Here is a 19,438-nt window from a genome sequence, read left to right on the forward strand (position 1 = left end):
TCGGATTTTCATATCCAACTTCGGATGCCATATTCCTGTAATCAAATTTGCAATTCCACTCAGAGAAAATTATTTAAAAAATCCAAGGTGATTTAAAAGTTAAAAATGAATTCTTCGCGCAGTATCAAACCGATCAAACGTCACTGTGCAACGGTACACAAAAGATGGCCTCGTTGTTGTCGCTATATACCTCGTTGTTGTCGTATCAAAGAAAGCAGACGACACTGGCGTTATCCAGAGAGTATTATCGAAAGAACATCGGACTTTGACCGATCTCCACCACGAAACATACACAGTCGCGCGAGCCAGCACTGTTATCAGTGTAGAATGTATATTTATTGTGGGTAAATATTCTGGCGACGGTGCTATTTCTGAAATGTCTGAATCAAACGCGCTGGTTGCTTCGACAAAGAAGTAACAGTAAGATGTCTCCTAAAGAAACGAAATTTTACATTTTATTCAACACCGATCCACTGGAAGTCCACCACACGAATCGCGAATGAAAGATGAAAGCACGGCGAAGTGGCGAAGAGCGAAGACCGGTGTGCTTAGCGGCGTAGGTTATGTGCAGTGGTGGTAGGAGAAACGCGTTATTTTTAGCCAACCGAGGAGATACTGGAGAGGAGAGGGGTCTTTCAGACTTCTATACTCCTATAGTCCTCGTCAGTTGGGTGCGTGTAAATGCGCGAATATTGGGTTGTCGAAGAGTCGAAGCCGTGAGCAGTCAAAAAGACGCCATATCGAGAAACAGTTTTTTTCCAAAGAACTTGGTTCTTTGAGCTAGTCTTTGTTTCATTTTTCCTAATCTTCGAAAACGTTATTGGTACATAAAAAAGGAATTGTTATTGAAAATTTCGGTTTGAAAAAATGTCGTCTCCCTACGATCTGGATGAAGGGCTGCACCAGCGTATTACGAGGCCCATTATTGTGAGAAGTACAAACGGTATTGAAAATTTATTGTGTATATCACACGCTAAAATTCATCTTTTGCATTAATAATGATCATCGATCGTGCATTGAAAGAAAAAGCAGCAGAAACTTTTATTTTGCATCACTTTTGTATGCACGCTCGACAGTAGGGCGCGGCATGCTCTTTGTGTGCTTACACATATGTTGATGTCCGAAATTCTTTCGTCGGATAGCAGAGCCTTAAAACTAATGCAATGTTTTCTCGAGTCTTTCCATTGTTTTGGTTATTTAGAATTATTTATTTTTCCAAAAGTAACACTTCGACATCAGTATTGTAAACTTTAACGATTAAAAATATCCAGAAAATATTTTTCATTCGATTTTTTTTTAAATGTTTAAAAATTTCCTGTTTGCCTCCTCAACGTGTTGATCCCTTGTGTGACCGGGCCTCTCTGATGTCGTTCATAACTACTTTTTCTTAACGCATTTGTGTATCACACTTGCTCGTGGGTCGAGAGAAACTGTAGAAAACCCGGTCGTTAAAAGCGCCTAAATTTTTACTCAGTTTTCGCTGGTCGCGGAACCATCAGAAACTTAGAAAAACTGCCTCCCGCTCGGCAACTGATGCGCGAACTAATCCAAGCGTTAACCTCGCAAGAAACTGCTTGTCGCCGTTGTCCTACGATCTTTTGTCCATATTATTATAACCAATCTTTTTGCAATATTCTAATATTATCATCGTGTATGGTCGAGATGAATCGTGCATTGCAATATTAATTACATAATTTTCCATTTATGTCTATACAGCAAAGGTATTTACATGAATAGAGTGGACAAAATATAATATCTTGTGTAAACGTATTATAAAAAATATATAACTATATCGAAAAAACATTGACAATCTTTCAGAGGACAACGACATCATCTCCAATCAATCCCCTAGTCTTCTCAATGGACGTACTGCGAGCGGTGCAATTCCCCTTCGTGAACGTGATTATTATGAAAATAAAGAGCGAAAAGAGAGATTGGCCGATATCACCTCATGGTATTTATACATTTTATGAAAATCGACTTTTCTATTATTCCGAGAATCATTTGCTTTAGAATTTTTTCAATGGATTTTTACTTAGTTATATTGAGAAAAATATTAATTTATTCTGACAAATTCATGAATTTATTCTCTGGCATTTTTTTTTAACAAACGAGGATTGCAGAAAGTGCACAGTTATATAGGGTTGCGATAATCTCGATGTGAGCAGTTGAATCTATGCGCAGTATTGTTATCTTTTTCATAGAATCGATTCCGATACGGCTGGGCAAAGTTAAGAATGAGTGCGATAAGAAGAGTAAAATTGTTGGCATTAGTCACAATGATGATCGAATACAATACCTCGATCGAAGCTTGAACTGGTCTTTTGTAACTAGGATTAAAGTATAACTGGATGGATAGCTCGACCAAAAATTATATCTGATTGGAATTTCCGTACTTCGTGATGCAATAAAAATCTGAAAAAATTCAACAACATTTGGAAAGCTATGAACAACAATTATCAATAATAATATTGCCCAAAAGTTAATAACAAATTGTTTAAACAATTAATTATTCAATAATTTTGCGGTGACCTATTGTTTTTTTTTTACGAATAAAATGTGTGTATTTTTCCGAATGCTCATAAATTTTTTCAGAATCTTCGTGGATTTTTGAAATTTCTTGAAAAAATGTTGAAAAAATTTTTTTTAATTTGAATTTTGGATATGTTTTAGAAGACATTTACCATCAGTTTTGAAAAGTCTCAAGGTTACTGGATCAAAAATGTACAAATAGAGCCACTTAAAAAATTTAAAAAAGGGAATTTCAAAAATCGACGAAAATTCTGAAAAAAATCATGAGCATTCAGAAAAATGCGTACATTCGATTCGTAAAAAAAAACAAGGGTTTACTGTAAAATTGTTAAAAAATGATTTATTTAAACAATTTATTAATAACTTTTGAATATTGTTATCGATAATTGTAGTTCATAACTTTCCAAATATTGCTGAATTTTTTAAGATTTTTGTTGCATCACGAAGTACGGAAATTCCGATCAGGTACAATTTATCGGCTGGACTATCCATCCAGTAATACCTTAAAAAAAAATATTGCAAAAAGTGAAAAACTAATATTTCTTGGTAATTCCAGTTCCAAGACTAGATTAAATTTCATAAAGTAAAATGCTGTTTGATTTTTTTGTTTCGCTAGGTAATTGAAAATTTTAATGGAATTGCAGGTCATTCAATGTTAATAAGCAAGACGATGCGGTGTACCATGATTCATATGTGGAGGTAAGATCCATATGTGCATTAGTACGTGAAACGAGTATAAGAAAAGATGCCCAAAAAAAACTGCAAGAACGCGATGAAATGGAACCGGTGGAAAATATAACCAGTTCATATAATAATGTGAAAATTACTACGCCCGGAAGATTGACTGATTTGTTGGGAAGTTCTGGCAGAGAACCGAATCGTAGATCATTTTATGAGAGGGAAGTACTTGACGAATTGTTGGAGTGGGCGTGGTTATGGTTGATTATACCGGAAGAATTTTCGTACACGGTAAATAAGTTTTCATTAACATGAAACTTGAATTGGAACTAATTCACAAAAAATGATCAAAATTCATCAGAAATAAGTAACTTCGGAAGATTTTCTTTCTCATTCCAGGTACTAACTCAACTAAACAGTCATTTCACCGGATTGTATTACAGTTTCATTCGTCATATGGATCATTGGGAGCAGGTTCTTCCTGATGATATTGCTCGACTAGCGAGTCGTCTCGATCCACTTTTTGCGGATATAAATCGTCTTGTAGCCGCTACTGACGAATTCGAATCCATAAAAGCTCGAACACAATTCTTAGAAGCGAGAAGACGACTGAGTCCGCAGGCACGCAATGGTAACCGTGATGAGAACGAATCCGTTTATATTCATAACGCTTCGGACTCCAAAGCAATTTCCGGTTTCATAAAATTCGTTTTTTGTTTGTTTTAGATTTTCAAACAGCAATGGTTGAGATGCAGATGTCGATGCATCGTTTCATGCAACGAAATATGACCTTTGCAAATTATCAGGGAAGAAGTCTCAATATAAACGGTCAGGAGAAATTGTATTTCAGAGTGGAAACAGCGTCGGGACCAAAAGCCATGGTTGTCCGCCTGTCGAACAGGCTTTTCCAGCCTTTTGCAGAAAGTCGGCGCCCCATTCGAACACTCATAACGGTGTTCTTCGAAACATGGGCGGAGTTCGATTTACACGGCATGCTTGAAAAAAAAGATGAAATGAAAAAGAGAAAGCCGAATAAGTAAAATCTCTGGATGAAGTTTCGCATTCGGAAGTCAACCCGATTCCCGATCAGCTGGGCAACTGAAACTTGGAACACGGATTCATTGTCCCAATGGAATCCAATTTATCTATACTTATCCATACTTATCTCGATTATCTATACTCGAGATTGGTCAATTTTACAAAAGCACTTGACTGCGAAGATAGCCTTACCCATAAAAACGTCAAAATATTCAGTTATAAAATATGTATAATCAGAAATAATATAGTCTCGGCGAGCTCGGGCCAGCAGACGACAGGGCTGTCAATGTACTTGTCCCGAGACTCTACCAAGTCTCTCGATATATCGAGTGTTTACTCCGAAAGATTACTTCCAAGATGAAACCGTAAATTCTCCTAGAGATATGCCTAATTTTGGAAAAAATAAAAAATTTAAAGAAAAATTATTTTTCGTTATTCTCGTACCGAACAAAGCACGAGCCAGCAGCGTTTTCAGTGATAGGGATATACTCGATGTACTCATACATTCCTGCAAAGAACTCTTATTTGATCCCCCTCCTACTACGGTATGAGCTCATGCAGTTATTTTTGGCCACGCTACTGTTCCTGGAATATCTGAATTGAACATGCCAATTGCTCCGAAATAATATGCCTGTCGAGAAACGAAATTTGGTTGAATTTATTTCAAACTGATTCGCACTAAAACTCACAGAGTATACGTAGCTTCGTCGTAGTGGCGATTGGTAACTGGTAGGGGAACCACGCTTTTTTTAGTGAGTCTCGAGAAGATACTGGAGAGGGGAGGGGTCTCGCTCAGGCTCCTAGTCAGTCGGTCGTGCAAATGCGTAGATATTAAAGTGCTGAACGAATGGTTGATAAGACAGACATCGAGAAGACGCCATTCTCGTAAACGGTTCTTCAGCACGACTCGGTTCTTCGAGTCACTCTTTGTACATTTTTCACAAGTCTTCAAAGACATTAATCGTGAATAAAACTAATTGTGATTGAAGGCTTCTAGTCTGGAAAATGCCTGGCGTAGATTGGATACCCGGTGTATCGCAGGTCAAGTCCCTCGTTCAAGCGGCTACCGGCGACATTGACGGTGCCTTGAAAACGGCGGAGAATTTCGGTCGGGAATGCCCGGTCGTTTCACAAGTAACCTCCGTAATCCAATTGGCTGCAGGAGATGCGGAAGGTGCATTAGAAACCCAAAAAAAATGCTTGGGTACCGTAAACAATGTGGCTAATGGGATTCCCATTGTTGGCCATGCAAAAGGTGAGTCACGTTGGAACTCATTTGGGCCAAAATGTCAAACCGAATCGAAGGCAAATAATTTTACGTCGTGAAAAAATGGTCGATCGTATATGGGAGGCTATGAAAATAATTTATAGCTAAAAATTTTAGCTTCAATTGCTTTTATACGCACTTAATTGTGGTGCACTAAATTGAGACTGTTCTGTTGCCTTTTCAAGAGTCGATGTCCAAGATTATTTCATCAGATAGTATAGAGTCCTTTTGAGGTCACACACTCACGACATTATTGGTGAAAATTTACACTCGGACTTTTCAAAACTTTTTATTTCATCCGTCGATGTACGAAATTAATCTTATAACGAGACTTTTTAGGGGTAACAATTCCTTAGCAATCGATTAAAATTATTTAAAAAATTAAAAAATAAAGTTTTACTGCAGAAAAATGGCCGAATTGAAGAAAGGAAGTTTCAAGTTTTAAAGACTTGAAATTTTCGTGGGTGAAAATTGCACCAGTATGGTGTCTACGAGTTAAATCTGATGAAATTTTTCACGGGTCTGTAAGACACAATCCCTTCGCGTTTGGGTATCGTTCGCGATGCTTAAGAACAATGATTGTGAGATTGTAGTAAAATAAACAGTGAAATCTTTAGGACTTGATCCTGTGACCATGTACCAGCTGCACACCAATGGCTCGAATTATTAATATAATCGATAAAAAAATCGCCAATATAAAAGAATGAATATAAACGAAATGTGAAATTGTTATTTTTCCATAATAATGATAATAGCAGACAGAAGATTGAGAAATGATGAAAAGCATGATGCTGAAGTTTGCAACGTTGGAGTCCAACGAAACGAAAGAAAACAACATTTGTAGTTTACTAATTTTTTATTTCCCGAGTCACTGGTGCAGGTTGAAAAACTAGGAACTGCAAATTAGGGAAGGAACAGAATTGGAGAATTAAAAATTGGTTTTTTTCATTCATTTCGTTGGACTTCAACGTTGCAAAGTTCGACGTCATTGATAAGCGATGAAAGCAACGAGGATATGTAACTTGCACAAGATGGACGAATATTACGGTCAATTAAATCGAGCTTTGATCAGTGTGCAGTCGTAGAGTCGTAAATTCACTAATCTTACAACATTTATGCAATTTTGCCTATTTTTACACTTGCATAAAACGATCTTCTTTGTTTCGGTGCTCATATTCCGATTAGATACCATTTTTTTCTTTGCCACAATTCAGCATTTTTTGTTGAAGTAAGAAATACTGAGAAAGTCCGGATGATCCAGGATTAGGGTGCCATAAGTAGTTTGTACGATCATTTATCAATATGAGATATCTCTGAACTAATATGTTGATAACGGCAAAGTTAGTTTTTCAACTTGTATGTCCCGATGAGGTGATGAAATTGAAAAAGATGATTTTGAACTAATTATAAAAGAGTGCAAAAAATAGAGAATATTTTTGTGCTTCGAAATTTTTTACAGAACTTTTTTCAATCTCCGAGTTTTTATTCCTTGACTCCAAAAACCAGCATTTCAAAATTTTGCGCGTAGAACCAGGGGCAAGCAAAAATTATTAGCTTCGGTCCTATAGGGTGACCTTCACCTGTTCCAGTGCTTACACTCAGATTAGATACCATTTTTTTCTTTACCTCGATCAACCATTTTTCCAACTACAGGTAAAAACTACCAATGATCCAGAATTGGGGTGGCTCGAGTGGTTCGAAGAATCGTCTACAATCGTCCAAGATATCTCTGGATGTATATTCTTTCGGTGTTTTTAATTTGTTATTACGATAAGACGATGTGAATGCAACTGCAGCAAAGTCTCTGCAATCGGACGAGGACAATGGAAAAACAATTGTCTTTAAAAAAAAAATTTAATAAAAAATCGAATTCGAAGTCTAATGCTCTTGTTATCAGGACTCGTCCACCATGCTGTGGGAGATCACGAAGGCGGCAACCAGGCGTTGAATGCAGCATCTCGATCCACAGTCGTTATCGGGGTGGGTGCTGTTGCTGCTGTAACAACGGGAGGTCATTGCAATAATGTTACTGAATTTACATACGCGCGCAGGGAGTTTCCTGTCCACCTAAAGACCTTCACTATCTTGAGGAATATCAAAATTGCGTAAGAAAATTGTTTGGCTCGTCATCAGGAAGCACGTAATGTGTTGACCTTGGAATGAGCTTTAGTGGAAAATTCATAATAATTAAAATCGCAGTGAAAAATGAAATTTTGAATTTTTACCAAAAATATTGGTTATTTGAAAGAAATTTGTTGACGTAAAACCCAAATTGCAATGTTCGCGGTGGTAAACGAAAAAAAAAAAAAAGAAAAATCAATGCAAATTTTTTCTGCATCTGCTGCATCAGCGAAGATATTGAAATGGTCAAGGAAAGAAAACAACCCTGTGCATGACCGTGAGAAATGTAAAAAATTTTATCGAGGAAAAATGAATGGGAATTTCAGGGATTGCCGCGATTCCCGCTGGAATAGCAGCTGGTATTAGCTACGATGTAACAGCAACTGCGGTGACCGGTGAAGAACAGGGATATATCGCAGCGATAAAAAATGTTGCTGAAAATCCTTCAGCGGGTGCAGTTTTCGACGCGGTCGCTATTCCAGTCGGTGACGGTTTGGCCGGATATTCGGGAGGGCAAATGGCAACCAAAATACAGTTGAATCATTTGAAGGCTGTCAGAGAAATGAAGCTGGACAAAATGGACGCGGCTGCCAATAGCGGCGAAGCACTGAAATGTTCAGCTGAAATTAAATCCTTGACTGCGAAAATAAATACGATTGAACATGGAACCCCATACTTTTTCGATGATCCGAAAACCGGAACAGTTGCATCCGAAGCAACTTCTTCGAATGCTGCTGTTCCCCCGGTTCCTGGATATGTTGATGAGGAAAAGAATCAGCGAAAGAGGCTAGTTTTAGGTGCCACCATTTCGGAGTTAGTATATATTTTATGTATTTCGAAATTTTTCATCGTTCCTAAATTTAATTTGCTCCACTAATGTTTCAATCCGTTTTTAAGTGCTGGTGGGAAATGTACAATTCGAACTGTCTTAAGAAATTCATTGGTTTTAAGAGCAATTTCGAAAATTTCGATTTTCGAAGATCGTAAATTACTGCAGTTGAATTCCAAAGTGCAGTTTTTTCCAAATTTATTTAAAATGTTTTTTTATTTTTCTTTTTTTATCTACTTTAGATCTAGCTATTCCGGGGGAGTCATTGACGTTCAGCAAGACGATGCAGTGCACTATGATTCATACGTGAAGGTCGAAGCGGGTAACAGACAAGATGCGCAAAAAAAACTGCGAGAACGTGATGAAAGGGAACCGGTGGAAAATATTACCGGGGCATTTGAGAACACCAAAATGACTACGACCGAAAAATTGACTGATTTGCTGGGTAGTTCTGGCAGAGAACCGAATCGTAGACCATTTTATAGGAAGGAAGTTCTTGACGAATTGCTGGAGTGGGCGTTGTTATGGTTGATTATGCCGGAAGAATTTTTTTACACGGTAAATAAGTTGTCATTGACACGACCACTTGAATCGGAAGTATTTCACAAAAAATTTGCAAATTGTTTCCTCAAGATGGTCAAGATGCACGGTGCTCAAGATGCACGATCCTCAAAGCTTCCTCTATGAGGTGCTATATTCATCATTTTGGCTTCCTCATAGAGGAAGCAATTTGCAAATTTCAATTTGCAGCATTTTTTTTGTATACAAGGAAATAATGTATTTTCTCTACCTTCTTTTACGAACTTTAATTCATCTCTTTGTTTAAATCCATAAAAAAAACTGAATCACGAGCCATCGGAAAAAACAGTTTGCAACTTTCAATTTTCGTAGTTTTTCTATTTACACTGAAATTAAATAATTCCGACAACTTTGCTGAAAAGTACAGAGGAAGTATAGACTTATACATAATATCTTACAAAATTTCCAAAAATTAAAGCGGTTAAACGATTTTTTAAAAAACTCATATATTTTCGTAAAATTCAAAATGTCATAAAATTTAAACCGCTCAACCGATATTCCCCAAATTCAATAGCAACCTTCCTATTATGATAGTCTATTTATAGAAAAAAAAATGATTAATAAATCTCTAAATTTTCGAAAGTTAGAGCGTCGACACCATTTTTATGAAAATTTCAAAACGTCGTCAGATTCGTATTTTTTTTTCAAATTCTCATAAAATTATCAGAGAATGAAAAACTTGTATAGATTAACATCTGTGCAAAACGGTAGCCCTGTATCTCAAACCGTTTCCGAGTTACAAGCGTTTGAAACTGGAAAAAAAAATGTTTCATCGTCAACAACAAAATTCATCAGAAATAAGTAACCTCAGAAGATTTTCTTTCTCATTCCAGGTACTAACTCAACTAAACAGTCATTTCACCGGATTGTATCACAGTTTCATTCGTCATATGGATCACTGGGAGCAGGTTCTTCCTGATGATATTGCTCGACTAGCGAGTCGTCTCGATCCACTTCTTGCGGATATAAATCGTCTTGTAGCCGCTACTGACGAATTCGAATCCGTAGAAGCTCGAAAACAATTCTTAGAAGCGAGAAGACGACTGAGTCCGCAGGCACGCATTGGTAACCGTGATGAGAACGAATCCGTTTATATTCATAACGCTTCGGACTCCAAAGCAACTTCCGGTTTCATGAAATTCGTTTTTTTGTTTGTTTTAGATTTTCAAACAGCAATGGTTGAGATGCAGATGTCGATGCATCGTTTCATGCAACGAAATATGACCTTTGAAAATTATCAGGGAAGGAGTCTCAACACAAAGGGTCAGGAGAGATTGTATTTCAGAGTGGAAACAGCGTCGGGACCAAAAGCCATGGTTGTCTGCCTGTCGGACAGGCTTTTCCGGCCTTTTGCAGGAAGTCGGCGCCCCATTCGGACACTCATAACGGTGTTCTTCGAAACATGGAAGGAGTTCACTTCACACGGCATCCTTGAAAAAAAAGATGAAATGAAAAAGAGAAAGCCGAACAAGTAAAAAAAAAGGACTCCATGAACAAATATGAGTACGTGTTGGGACGATTTCTTTTTGAGAAACAGAATACGACCAAGCATCAATGGGGGTAATTCCGAACAGAAATTGCCAAAAAATGGGGCCAGATATGATACATTTTAATACAAACAAATTATAGCTGTAAATCAAGTATATCAAGACCAGAAGTCTTTTCAGAATGTGAGGTATATAAAACACATCGTTTATCAAACATTAGAAAATAAGAAAATTCAAACTACTAATATCCATACTGAACGAATGTAAAGAAACTACAATTTTTCATTTTCAATAATAATTTCCCAATTTCAATGAAAAATTAATAAAATTTACGATTTCTTTCTACCTGAATGTCAACCGATAAGAGTTTGGTATTTTAGCGGATCCTTCAATCGAGATCAGTAAAAACCTTGCTGGACGTTTTATCTGGAAAGGTTTGTAGGCCCATAAGAATCTGAAAAAAAACAATTTATTTCAAATTAGGCGATTCTTTTTAATTGACTTTCATGAAGTCAAGATTTAATTTATTTAACAATCTTCCGTAATCATAAACTTGAATCTGCCGGAAGCATTGAATTATCATGATTTTCTGGGTTTCGTCATGTGAGATAGCTCTACAGTTTGGGACTCGAAAAAGTTTTATTCAATTTTCGCACATAATAAAGTTTTTGTTCGACACTATTAACGAAAAATTGACAAATTCGGCTACAATTAGAAAAAACGGCCAATTGGAAGATTTTTTTCTAATAATATTTAATGGAGAAATAAGAGAATTGTAAAAATTGATTTTGAAGAAATTTATAAATTATAGAATAACCCTGCGTTATATAATGTTGATTAAGTAAAACTCTATCTTACCGATCGTTGAGCGACTCCTGCTCACGTAGTTCCTCGAATATGGAGCTGAAATCGTGAATCGAAAGATTTCACCGTTTTCACATATACGTCGCTACTGAAAATGACGTTTACGCGGACACGTAGTCAAGCGCTGTTCCACACGGCATGGTTGAGCGCATGCGCTTCGAATTGCTCTGATCGGCATCGAGTACGAGTATAGAGTTGTTAGTCGACCAGACAACCTGATTTTCCTTCCAGCTCCAGTTGTCACTGTGGATTATATTTAAAAACTCACACTCCATCAGGATTAATGAAACGTTCAACGATGTCCGGAAAATCGAAAGCATTTACGAAGGAGGAAGAATTACTTCTTCAAGATTTTTCAAGGAACGTATCAACTAAATCTTCCGCATTATTTTACGGCAATGCCTTCATCGTTTCGGCTATTCCAATCTGTGAGTCCTTCCAACTGTTTATCGCAAAGTGTTCTCTGTTTTTAAACACATTTCCATAGAGATATTAATTTCGTGAATTTGATAACCATCAGAAATTCGAGAAAGACTTTCTGTCATCAATTTCATTTCTGAGGAAAATTTGAGAACCCTTTCGCAAATTGAAAGTTTTTTCAGTGTTTGGATTATTTTTCAATAATTTCTCGTACTCCCTAAGATATTTCGAAACTTTCATTGAATTATTTGTTTTCTTTATTCCTAGGGCTCTTCTGGAGGATTCACCTAATCGATCTGTATTCTAATTTGATCTCGTTTGTCTTGGTCACATTAGTCAGCACGTATGCTCTAGCGCTAGCTTACAAGAATACTAAGTTCGTCCTGAAACATAAGGTACAGTTATATATACCCAATGTACAATTTTTTTCATGCTTGCATTCAATTTCTTTTCGTTGTTGTCATTGTGCAGTTATAAATGTTGCCGATTAGCATCCTCAGAAACTGATTTTCCTTGGTAGTTTAATCAGTTTATTGGAAATCAATAAATTTTTCAAAAGTTCTGATCGAATCTCCTTAGTTTCTCATGTATCCGGTATGCGAATAGTTTTAATAAATCTAAAAATTTTTCTTGGAAAACGCAAAGTTGAAAAAAAAATTCAGATACGTCTTGCTCTGTAACAAGAGTTTTAGAATGACGGTGATCTCTGAATCAAAGTGTTACAAAATATGATTCACATTTTTAGTGAAACCTCAAAGTAACATCGACTTTTGTTCGATTACAGATCGCTGTGAAACGTGAAGACGCTGTAACGAGGGAGATGAGCCGTAAACTGGCAGAGGATAAGAAAATGAGCAAGAAGGAAAAAGACGAAAGAATTTTGTGGAAAAAGAACGAAGTGGCAGATTACGAAGCGACAACATTCTCAATTTTTTACAACAACGCTCTCTTCTTGGCTCTTGTAATCGTCTCGTCTTTCTACATTCTTAAAACGTTCACACCGGCGTTCAATTACGTTCTTTCGGTTGGAGCAACGAGTGCTCTTCTGGCCTTATTGTCAACGGGCTCTCAATAATGATATGCGGAAAATCGCTTTATTTGAACGAGATTTTATCGAAATATCGTTGCTAAGTTAATCCTTAAAAAAACCCTGCGAATGTTTAGTAAGATTGTCTTTTGATACGTGCGAGTGTGCAAGAACAACAAATACCCTATTTATAATAAAAATATTTAAAAAAAAGCTCCCCTGTTTGTCCTCACTTGTTCATTGACGCCTATCGAATCGATAATTCATTGCACGATCAACGTTCAATAAAAATCTGAATAACCTTACCCTTAACGGGCTAATTGCATGAAGTTTTATTGATAGTTCACCAAAATCACGAGTCACATTTGACTAGTATTACCAGTCTAATTTTTGTAATTTACGAAACTATAAAAAGTATTAATTTGGGATTTTTTTACGAAAAAAAGTTCGAGGGGTATTACGTGATCCACATATCCACCAACTATTAGATTTTCAATCTGAATTTTAACCACTGGATCTTTGTACAAGAGTAATCGCCAATGTTACTCTTTATACAAAGAAACTAGGTTGGAAAATTTTTCAAAACGTTTCTCGCAATATTCTGTGAATACAGCATTTGCAGGGCGAAAAAGCTTGAATCTACGATTTCAAAAATCAATATTTTGTGCTCACGGTGAGAAGTGCCGGAAATAATAACAAAAGTCCAAAATGCCGGCTCAAAATTCCATTTTCAAAGAGCTTTCTTCACGTTGCAGCCAAGATTAAAAATACCCATTTATTGTGTCTTCGGGGAAGAAGTTTTCGAGGACTGTGTCAAGTTTCAAGGGGGCAATTTGCTAAACTTGCAATTATTTGTTCTGTTGCTATTTGACAGCGGTACGCGCCTGAATATATTTTCTCGTTAGATCATTATTTGGTGTATCGTGTGACATTTTGTTTCGACTAAACGTCGACTAAAGTTGACTAATGTTCGTCCTACATGTGTAACACGTCTTCCCTCTAGTTTGTCACAGTCGGCCGGAGTAATGAACACAAAGCCAGCGAAATGGATAATCTCGTAATGGCATTTTGCTCCCGACGCGCAATTTTAGTGTCGCAATAGCGAGGGAGGGATTCCCAAATATTGCACACGTCGAGAAATGCAATTCAGCGCCGATTTTCCTGGCCCCAAATAACCGCCAATTTTCCTATAATTAGAGGGCACAGTTTACGAAAAAACAACTTTATTTTTTCATTTACTTTTCGCACAATTTGCCCTTCCAACGAAGCTCTCATTTCCTCATTTTTATTTACGAAACTCGATGGGAATTCTCGCTAAAATACTTGTTCTATATTTATTCAACCGACAACCTCGCATCATGTTTATTGAAGAAAGCAAAAACGAGAAAAATTCGTAAGTCATATTTTGGAAGCTTTCCAAAAGGAACGTAACTGCGCATTGTGAGACTATTCCCCGGATATTTAACTTCGTTTTGAGGACGAATCCCAAGTTCTTCGTAACTCATCCACGTAACAATTTCCCATCAAATTAGCTGAAAAAATTCAAACTTTCGCCCCCAAAACTATCATCTGAGAACAGCTTCCTCGTTTCTACGAAACATTTACTAAGAATCACGCAGTTATTTCCTCACGATCAAGAAGTTACATGAAAAAACGCTGTCAACTGTTCTCACTTGTGTCGAGTACTCATATTTGCACTTTCGTTCCATCTTCCTAAAATCGCAAAAATTGGAAATCGACCCTCCTCAGGCTCACTCGTTTTTGACCCCTCCGGGGTGCGATATTCCCAACACTTTTTATCTCGAATTTTTGTATCCTCCGGTGAAGACCTCCGAACATGAAGACGAAAAGGGACGTAAAATTCGTTGGAATCTCCAATTTTTCGCTGCTTGTGAATTTCCTTTTCTTCGCATAAGAAATTTGCTTCGAGTCGTCTGGATACCTGGCACGTTTGGATCACGTGCCTCTGAAAATTGCTCATTATAGACTCGCACACGACGAGAAAGTTTTCTCCACCGCGAATTGGAGAAAAATCATTCGACTGCCAAGAAGTTTCACTCGAGCATTTCGAGTTTATCACGTTTTTTGTCATTTTGCCCGAAAATCTCGTTGGCGTATCTTGTGCACAACTAATAACAATGATGAAATACGCGAGTTGCAAAAAACCCGAGTACAGTGGTGATGCATATGCGGAGTGGCGATTTGTTTGTGTCTGTGAATATAAAGTTTCCATCGTTCGCAATCAGCCCATGAGATTTAGTCTCACCGAGTCATTGATCGGAGCCCTTGAATTAAAATTTAATATCAGATTAAAGTTTTTCATGATTCCTATAAAAGTATTTTCCGAATGATTTTAATCGCATGCTCATTACATAATGAAATCAAGCATGCAGAGAAAACCCGCTGCAATCACTGCGAGCAGGTAGCCAACATTGAGAAAGAGTCTCTCGCTGAAGGAGCAAAGCTTGTCATCGGTCCAGAATTATGAAGAATGGACAAACGAAATTTACAACCTTTTCTTTCCTTGGGCATTATGAGTTTCTAGATCAAATCAACTTGTGATAAATCTTTTTCATTTAGCTCACAATTTATATGAAGTTTGCAAAGTTGGAGTCCAACGGAATGATCTAAAAAACTCTCCAACAATTCCAGTAATTCTACAATTTTCTTCCACATCGAATTTGCAATTCCGTAGTTTTTCAACTTACACCAATGATTTATTAAAATAAAAAAGTTGCTGAATTACAAATGTTTTTTTCCTCAATTTCGTTGGACTCCAGCGTTGCAAGCTTCAACGTCGTCAATTTATCGCCATTTCACCATTTACGATCTACGAATATTTACGAGTTCTCGAGATCTGCTGGCATCGTCTCGATTCTTCCTCGCATTCCTTGTACCGAAATTCCCATTCGTTTCGACTGGAAAATGCGATAGTCACTGATATTTGGGCCCGTTTGTTCAAGCTCCGTTTTCCAGCTACCACGTGGCGCAAAGCATCAAGACACTTCTCGAATCCGTAGGTTCTGACTGGACCCGAAGAACAGTGTGAGTTTTCGTATCTAAGCCAGTTCGCAAACCTCTGAAAATATGATAAAATTATATAATAATTGTGCATCAGTAATTATTAGCGAATCTTGGAAATATTTAAAATAATAATGATCGTTTTTTACAATTTGACATCGTATTCGTTGAATTATACGAAGAGAAAAATATGCTGGAAGAAAAAAATATGAACTTTGGTCGGATTTGTATTCTGGAGGATCGAAAGTGCATGTTTGTTGACACAAGGAATAGATGGGAATGCACACCTTGGCAGAGAAATTCTGGTCAGAGATAAATCTCAAAATTGGCATCGTCTGAAAGTCACTGCCCAGATAGATATTTTGCGCTAGAATTACAGCAATAACACGGCACGAAATTGAATTTTGAAACACAAATATGGTATCTTTTGCCGCCGCATAAAGCTTTATTATGACGGCACGGTATTGCGTTTAATACCGTAAAAAGAATCACAATACGCCGACACGACGTGCCAATTCGTAATAGCAACAGAACGACAACAGAACAGCACGCTGTGCCGTTGTATTAACCGAATAAGCGTGGGTAATGTAACAGCAACGAAACGGCAATAGAACAGCACGTTGTGCTGCTGTATTGCCAGCAAAAGAACAGCACATCGTGCTGCTGTATTGCCAGCAACAGAACAGCACATTGTGCTGCTGTATTGCCAGCAACAGAACAGCACATTGTGCTGCTGTATTGCCAGCAAAAGAACAGCACATCGTGCTGCTGTATTGCCAGCAACAGAACGGCAAAAATAATTTTAACAAATTGAAAAAAAGCGGCCGTTCCGAGGGAGACTCGATCCCGGGACCTTCGAAGTCCTAGTCTGATGCGCTATCCACTACGCTACTAGATGTCTTATAGTTTAGAAACAACAAAACTTCTATATAAATCTTGGTTCACAATTTACATATAAATTTTGTTAGTATGCAAGTACAATATGCTGATAACGGAGTACATACGGCACTAGATTCGAACTCCGAAACTCCCGGGGTCGAATCTCGCTCAGAGCGAACGATTATTTTTTTTCGATTTATCTACATTATTTTGGCTGGCAATCCAGCAGCAGGCAGTGGTATCGCCAGTGTGAAGGCGATACGAATAGAATACCAAAAATAATTTGAATAAATCGAAAAAAGCTATTCCTCCGTGATTTATATAAGAGTTTCGATGTTATTAAAATATAAGACGTTTAGTAACGTAGTGGATAGCGCATCAGACTAGGACTCCGAAGGTCTCGGGATCGAGTCTCCCTCGGAACGGCCGCTTTTTTTCAATTTGTTAAAATTATTTTTGCCGTTCTGTTGCTGGCAATACAGCAGCACGATGTGCTGTTCTTTTGCTGGCAATACAGCAGCACAATGTGCTGTTCTGTTGCTGGCAATACAGCAGCACGATGTGCTGTTCTATTGCTGTTCTGTTGCTGTTACATTACTCACACTATTCGGCAATGCAACAGCACGGCCTGCTGTTCTGTTGCCGTTCTGTTGTTGTAACGCATGCACGCGTATTGCCGACATCTTGTTAATATTATTTTTCACAATTGTGCTGCCAAATTTACCAACGTGCCGTTAGTTTGCAGCTCAACTCGGAAGCAAAATATGCAATATTTACGTCATGCTATTCCGAATCGTAACGTCGTGTTGCTGTAGTTATTCTGTTTCTAATTTTTTCACAGCACGTTTGTCTATCTGGGTGGCTGCTAATATTATATGTGTATACAGGTATATACGTGAATCTTTTAACGAGTCGTTTTACGACACGATGATATTCAAGCCCGGCGTAAAGTTGTAAATTTCTCCCAATCGCGTTAAGAATGATCGTTTTGCAAGGATTTATCTGAAAATGTGCTTGGAAATAGAGCGATTGAGTGTCCAATTTTAACGACGTTCACAGAAAACGCAATTCGTTGATATAAAAAAATATTGACGACGATGAATAACGACTGGTTTTCATCTCGACCGATTCGACAACTGTTCGAACCATTTGAAAGCTCTTCGAACTTTTTATTTACGTAATACAGGGAAAAGGTGATTTTTATTTTGTCGAAGATTATTGAAAAATGTGTACGAGTTAGAAGGAGCGATGTTTTTTGAAGAAAAACTCAGTGTTGGTCTAATTTAAAAATTATTCGCTCGCCGTTTACAAATATCGAAAAATGTATTTTTTTTTGTGAATAATCTTATTTTTAGTGAACAAATTATTATAAAACACGAGGCCCATGACGCATTGGACGGTTATTGAAAGAAAAAAGTGTTGAATTCCTTTAGCAGCAAAACGAAAAGAGTGGCTTGACTCGTTTTGTTTTGATCGAACTGGATCAGCCAATACTATTGATATCGTAAAACGCCAGACACCCACGGATTGTCAAAAACTTTTTCTGCCTCGTGCACGCGATTATTCTCGTATATAAATTTTTCATTTTTCACAGCTGGTCCTAAGCTGAAATCGACAGTATAGCAGGCTCCTTCAACACCCAGTGAATAATACCATGGCTCTACGTCTTACTGCTGTTTACACTGGGCATGGGATTTTGTTTCTCTATTTCTGTAGCATGAGCGAACGAGCGAACACGAGAAAGTGTTGGTGCAAAGCTCGTGTGTGATTCTCAAAAGAGGCACGTCGATATGCGCTCGAAACTCACGTCGAACGTTTCAAGAATGAAAATACGAGAGTCGTCCGAAATACACGAGTCTGCTCGAATAAAATAAAATATTGAGAGAAACGTATCAAAAATAGCTACGAATCGTGTAAAGAAATTTGTAAACATCTGTTTTCTATTTTCTATTCACTGCATATCATTCGGCGAAGTACGAGTTTCAACTTTCATTGCCCTTCGTGCACATGAAAACGAATCAACTGGACGCCAAAATTTCAACTATCAGAAAAAGTCTTTGAAAGTTATAAATTTGAGGTATTGGGAAGCAATTTCGAGCTCAGGCGTGAGCAACGGAAGCTGGAAGCGAATAATTTCGAAACATGAAGCAGCCTGGAGAAATATGAGGCTGAAACACTTCAATTTCAATCTTTGTACGCGGTGTAATGAAACGGTCAATTACTGTGCATAAAGTAAAATTTACCTTTCCCGAACGAGGATCCGTTTGAAACCGCGCATGTCTTGGATTTCCTTTCGATGTTGTTTATAATAACGCTCGATTGTTTGAAAAATATATTCAGAACAGTTCCTCAATTCGGGCTCTTCCAAATAGATTTCAACGCGAGGAAGACATCGCGTCGCAGAGTTATCAGTTTCCAGCAAATAGAAAAAAAACACACACACACACACACACACACACATGTAAGTTCGGTCGTAGCTCTCCTTTCTCGATATTTTTTTCTCCACTCTCCCTCTTCACGCTAAACCTAAGAATAGCCCAAGCAAAAGCTCTCTTTCTTGGTTATACGCGAAAGTGGCTGTGTCGGTGAATTCAAACTGCCGTTTTCAACTCAGGGCCTCGGGATTGGCTGGAGTTTGAACAAGAGTGGGATGGGCGGGGGTTGCAATATGCCATTTAATTTGCAAGTATATACGC

The 19,438-nt window shown here is 37.6% G+C and overlaps 2 protein-coding genes and 1 long non-coding RNA gene across 5 annotated transcripts; 2 read left to right on the forward strand and 1 right to left on the reverse strand.

Annotated features, from left to right (window-relative positions):
- The first annotated feature begins 172 nt into the window (after positions 1 to 172).
- Positions 173 to 10,850, forward strand: LOC122408184 (uncharacterized). Its single transcript, XM_043414825.1, has 10 exons — positions 173 to 943; positions 1,819 to 1,954; positions 3,177 to 3,501; positions 3,610 to 3,841; positions 3,937 to 5,503; positions 7,413 to 7,526; positions 7,963 to 8,449; positions 8,708 to 9,023; positions 9,878 to 10,109; positions 10,206 to 10,850. Exons 5-10 carry the CDS (start codon positions 5,254 to 5,256, stop codon positions 10,517 to 10,519), a joined length of 1,713 nt encoding a protein of 570 aa, XP_043270760.1. The 5' UTR covers positions 173 to 943; positions 1,819 to 1,954; positions 3,177 to 3,501; positions 3,610 to 3,841; positions 3,937 to 5,253; the 3' UTR covers positions 10,520 to 10,850.
- A 686-nt stretch (positions 10,851 to 11,536) lies between these two features.
- LOC122408188 (translocon-associated protein subunit gamma) lies at positions 11,537 to 13,162 on the forward strand. Its single transcript, XM_043414830.1, has 3 exons — positions 11,537 to 11,823; positions 12,083 to 12,210; positions 12,600 to 13,162. Exons 1-3 carry the CDS (start codon positions 11,679 to 11,681, stop codon positions 12,888 to 12,890), a joined length of 564 nt encoding a protein of 187 aa, XP_043270765.1. The 5' UTR covers positions 11,537 to 11,678; the 3' UTR covers positions 12,891 to 13,162.
- An 886-nt stretch (positions 13,163 to 14,048) lies between these two features.
- LOC122408190 (uncharacterized) lies at positions 14,049 to 19,433 on the reverse strand. Of its 3 annotated transcripts, XR_006260386.1 has the most exons (3): positions 16,151 to 16,536; positions 15,215 to 15,921; positions 14,049 to 15,127 (listed from the first exon to the last, which is right to left on the reverse strand). It is a non-coding gene; the product is annotated as an uncharacterized lncRNA (long non-coding RNA). The 3 variants fall into 3 exon arrangements; XR_006260387.1 differs by lacking the exon at positions 16,151 to 16,536 and adding an exon at positions 18,986 to 19,433 and having other exon boundaries at positions 14,049 to 15,921; XR_006260385.1 differs by having other exon boundaries at positions 14,049 to 15,921.
- Between the last annotated feature and the right edge of the window lie 5 nt (positions 19,434 to 19,438).

Source organism: Venturia canescens, chromosome 3, assembly GCF_019457755.1.
Source record: "Venturia canescens isolate UGA chromosome 3, ASM1945775v1, whole genome shotgun sequence".
Lineage (NCBI taxonomy): Eukaryota > Metazoa > Arthropoda > Insecta > Hymenoptera > Ichneumonidae > Venturia > Venturia canescens.

Bases quoted from the DNA above. Each gene is read 5' to 3' on its own strand.
- LOC122408184 (XM_043414825.1), top strand. From the start codon at position 5,254: ATGCCTGGCGTAGATTGGATACCCGGTGTATCGCAGGTCAAGTCCCTC. The intron at 5,504-7,412 runs GTGAGTCACGTT...TCTTGTTATCAG, and splicing joins CATTGTTGGCCATGCAAAAG to GACTCGTCCACCATGCTGTG. The intron at 7,527-7,962 runs GTCATTGCAATA...TGGGAATTTCAG, and splicing joins TGCTGCTGTAACAACGGGAG to GGATTGCCGCGATTCCCGCT.
- LOC122408188 (XM_043414830.1), top strand. From the start codon at position 11,679: ATGAAACGTTCAACGATGTCCGGAAAATCGAAAGCATTTACGAAGGAG. The intron at 11,824-12,082 runs GTGAGTCCTTCC...CTTTATTCCTAG, and splicing joins CGTTTCGGCTATTCCAATCT to GGCTCTTCTGGAGGATTCAC. The intron at 12,211-12,599 runs GTACAGTTATAT...GTTCGATTACAG, and splicing joins AGTTCGTCCTGAAACATAAG to ATCGCTGTGAAACGTGAAGA.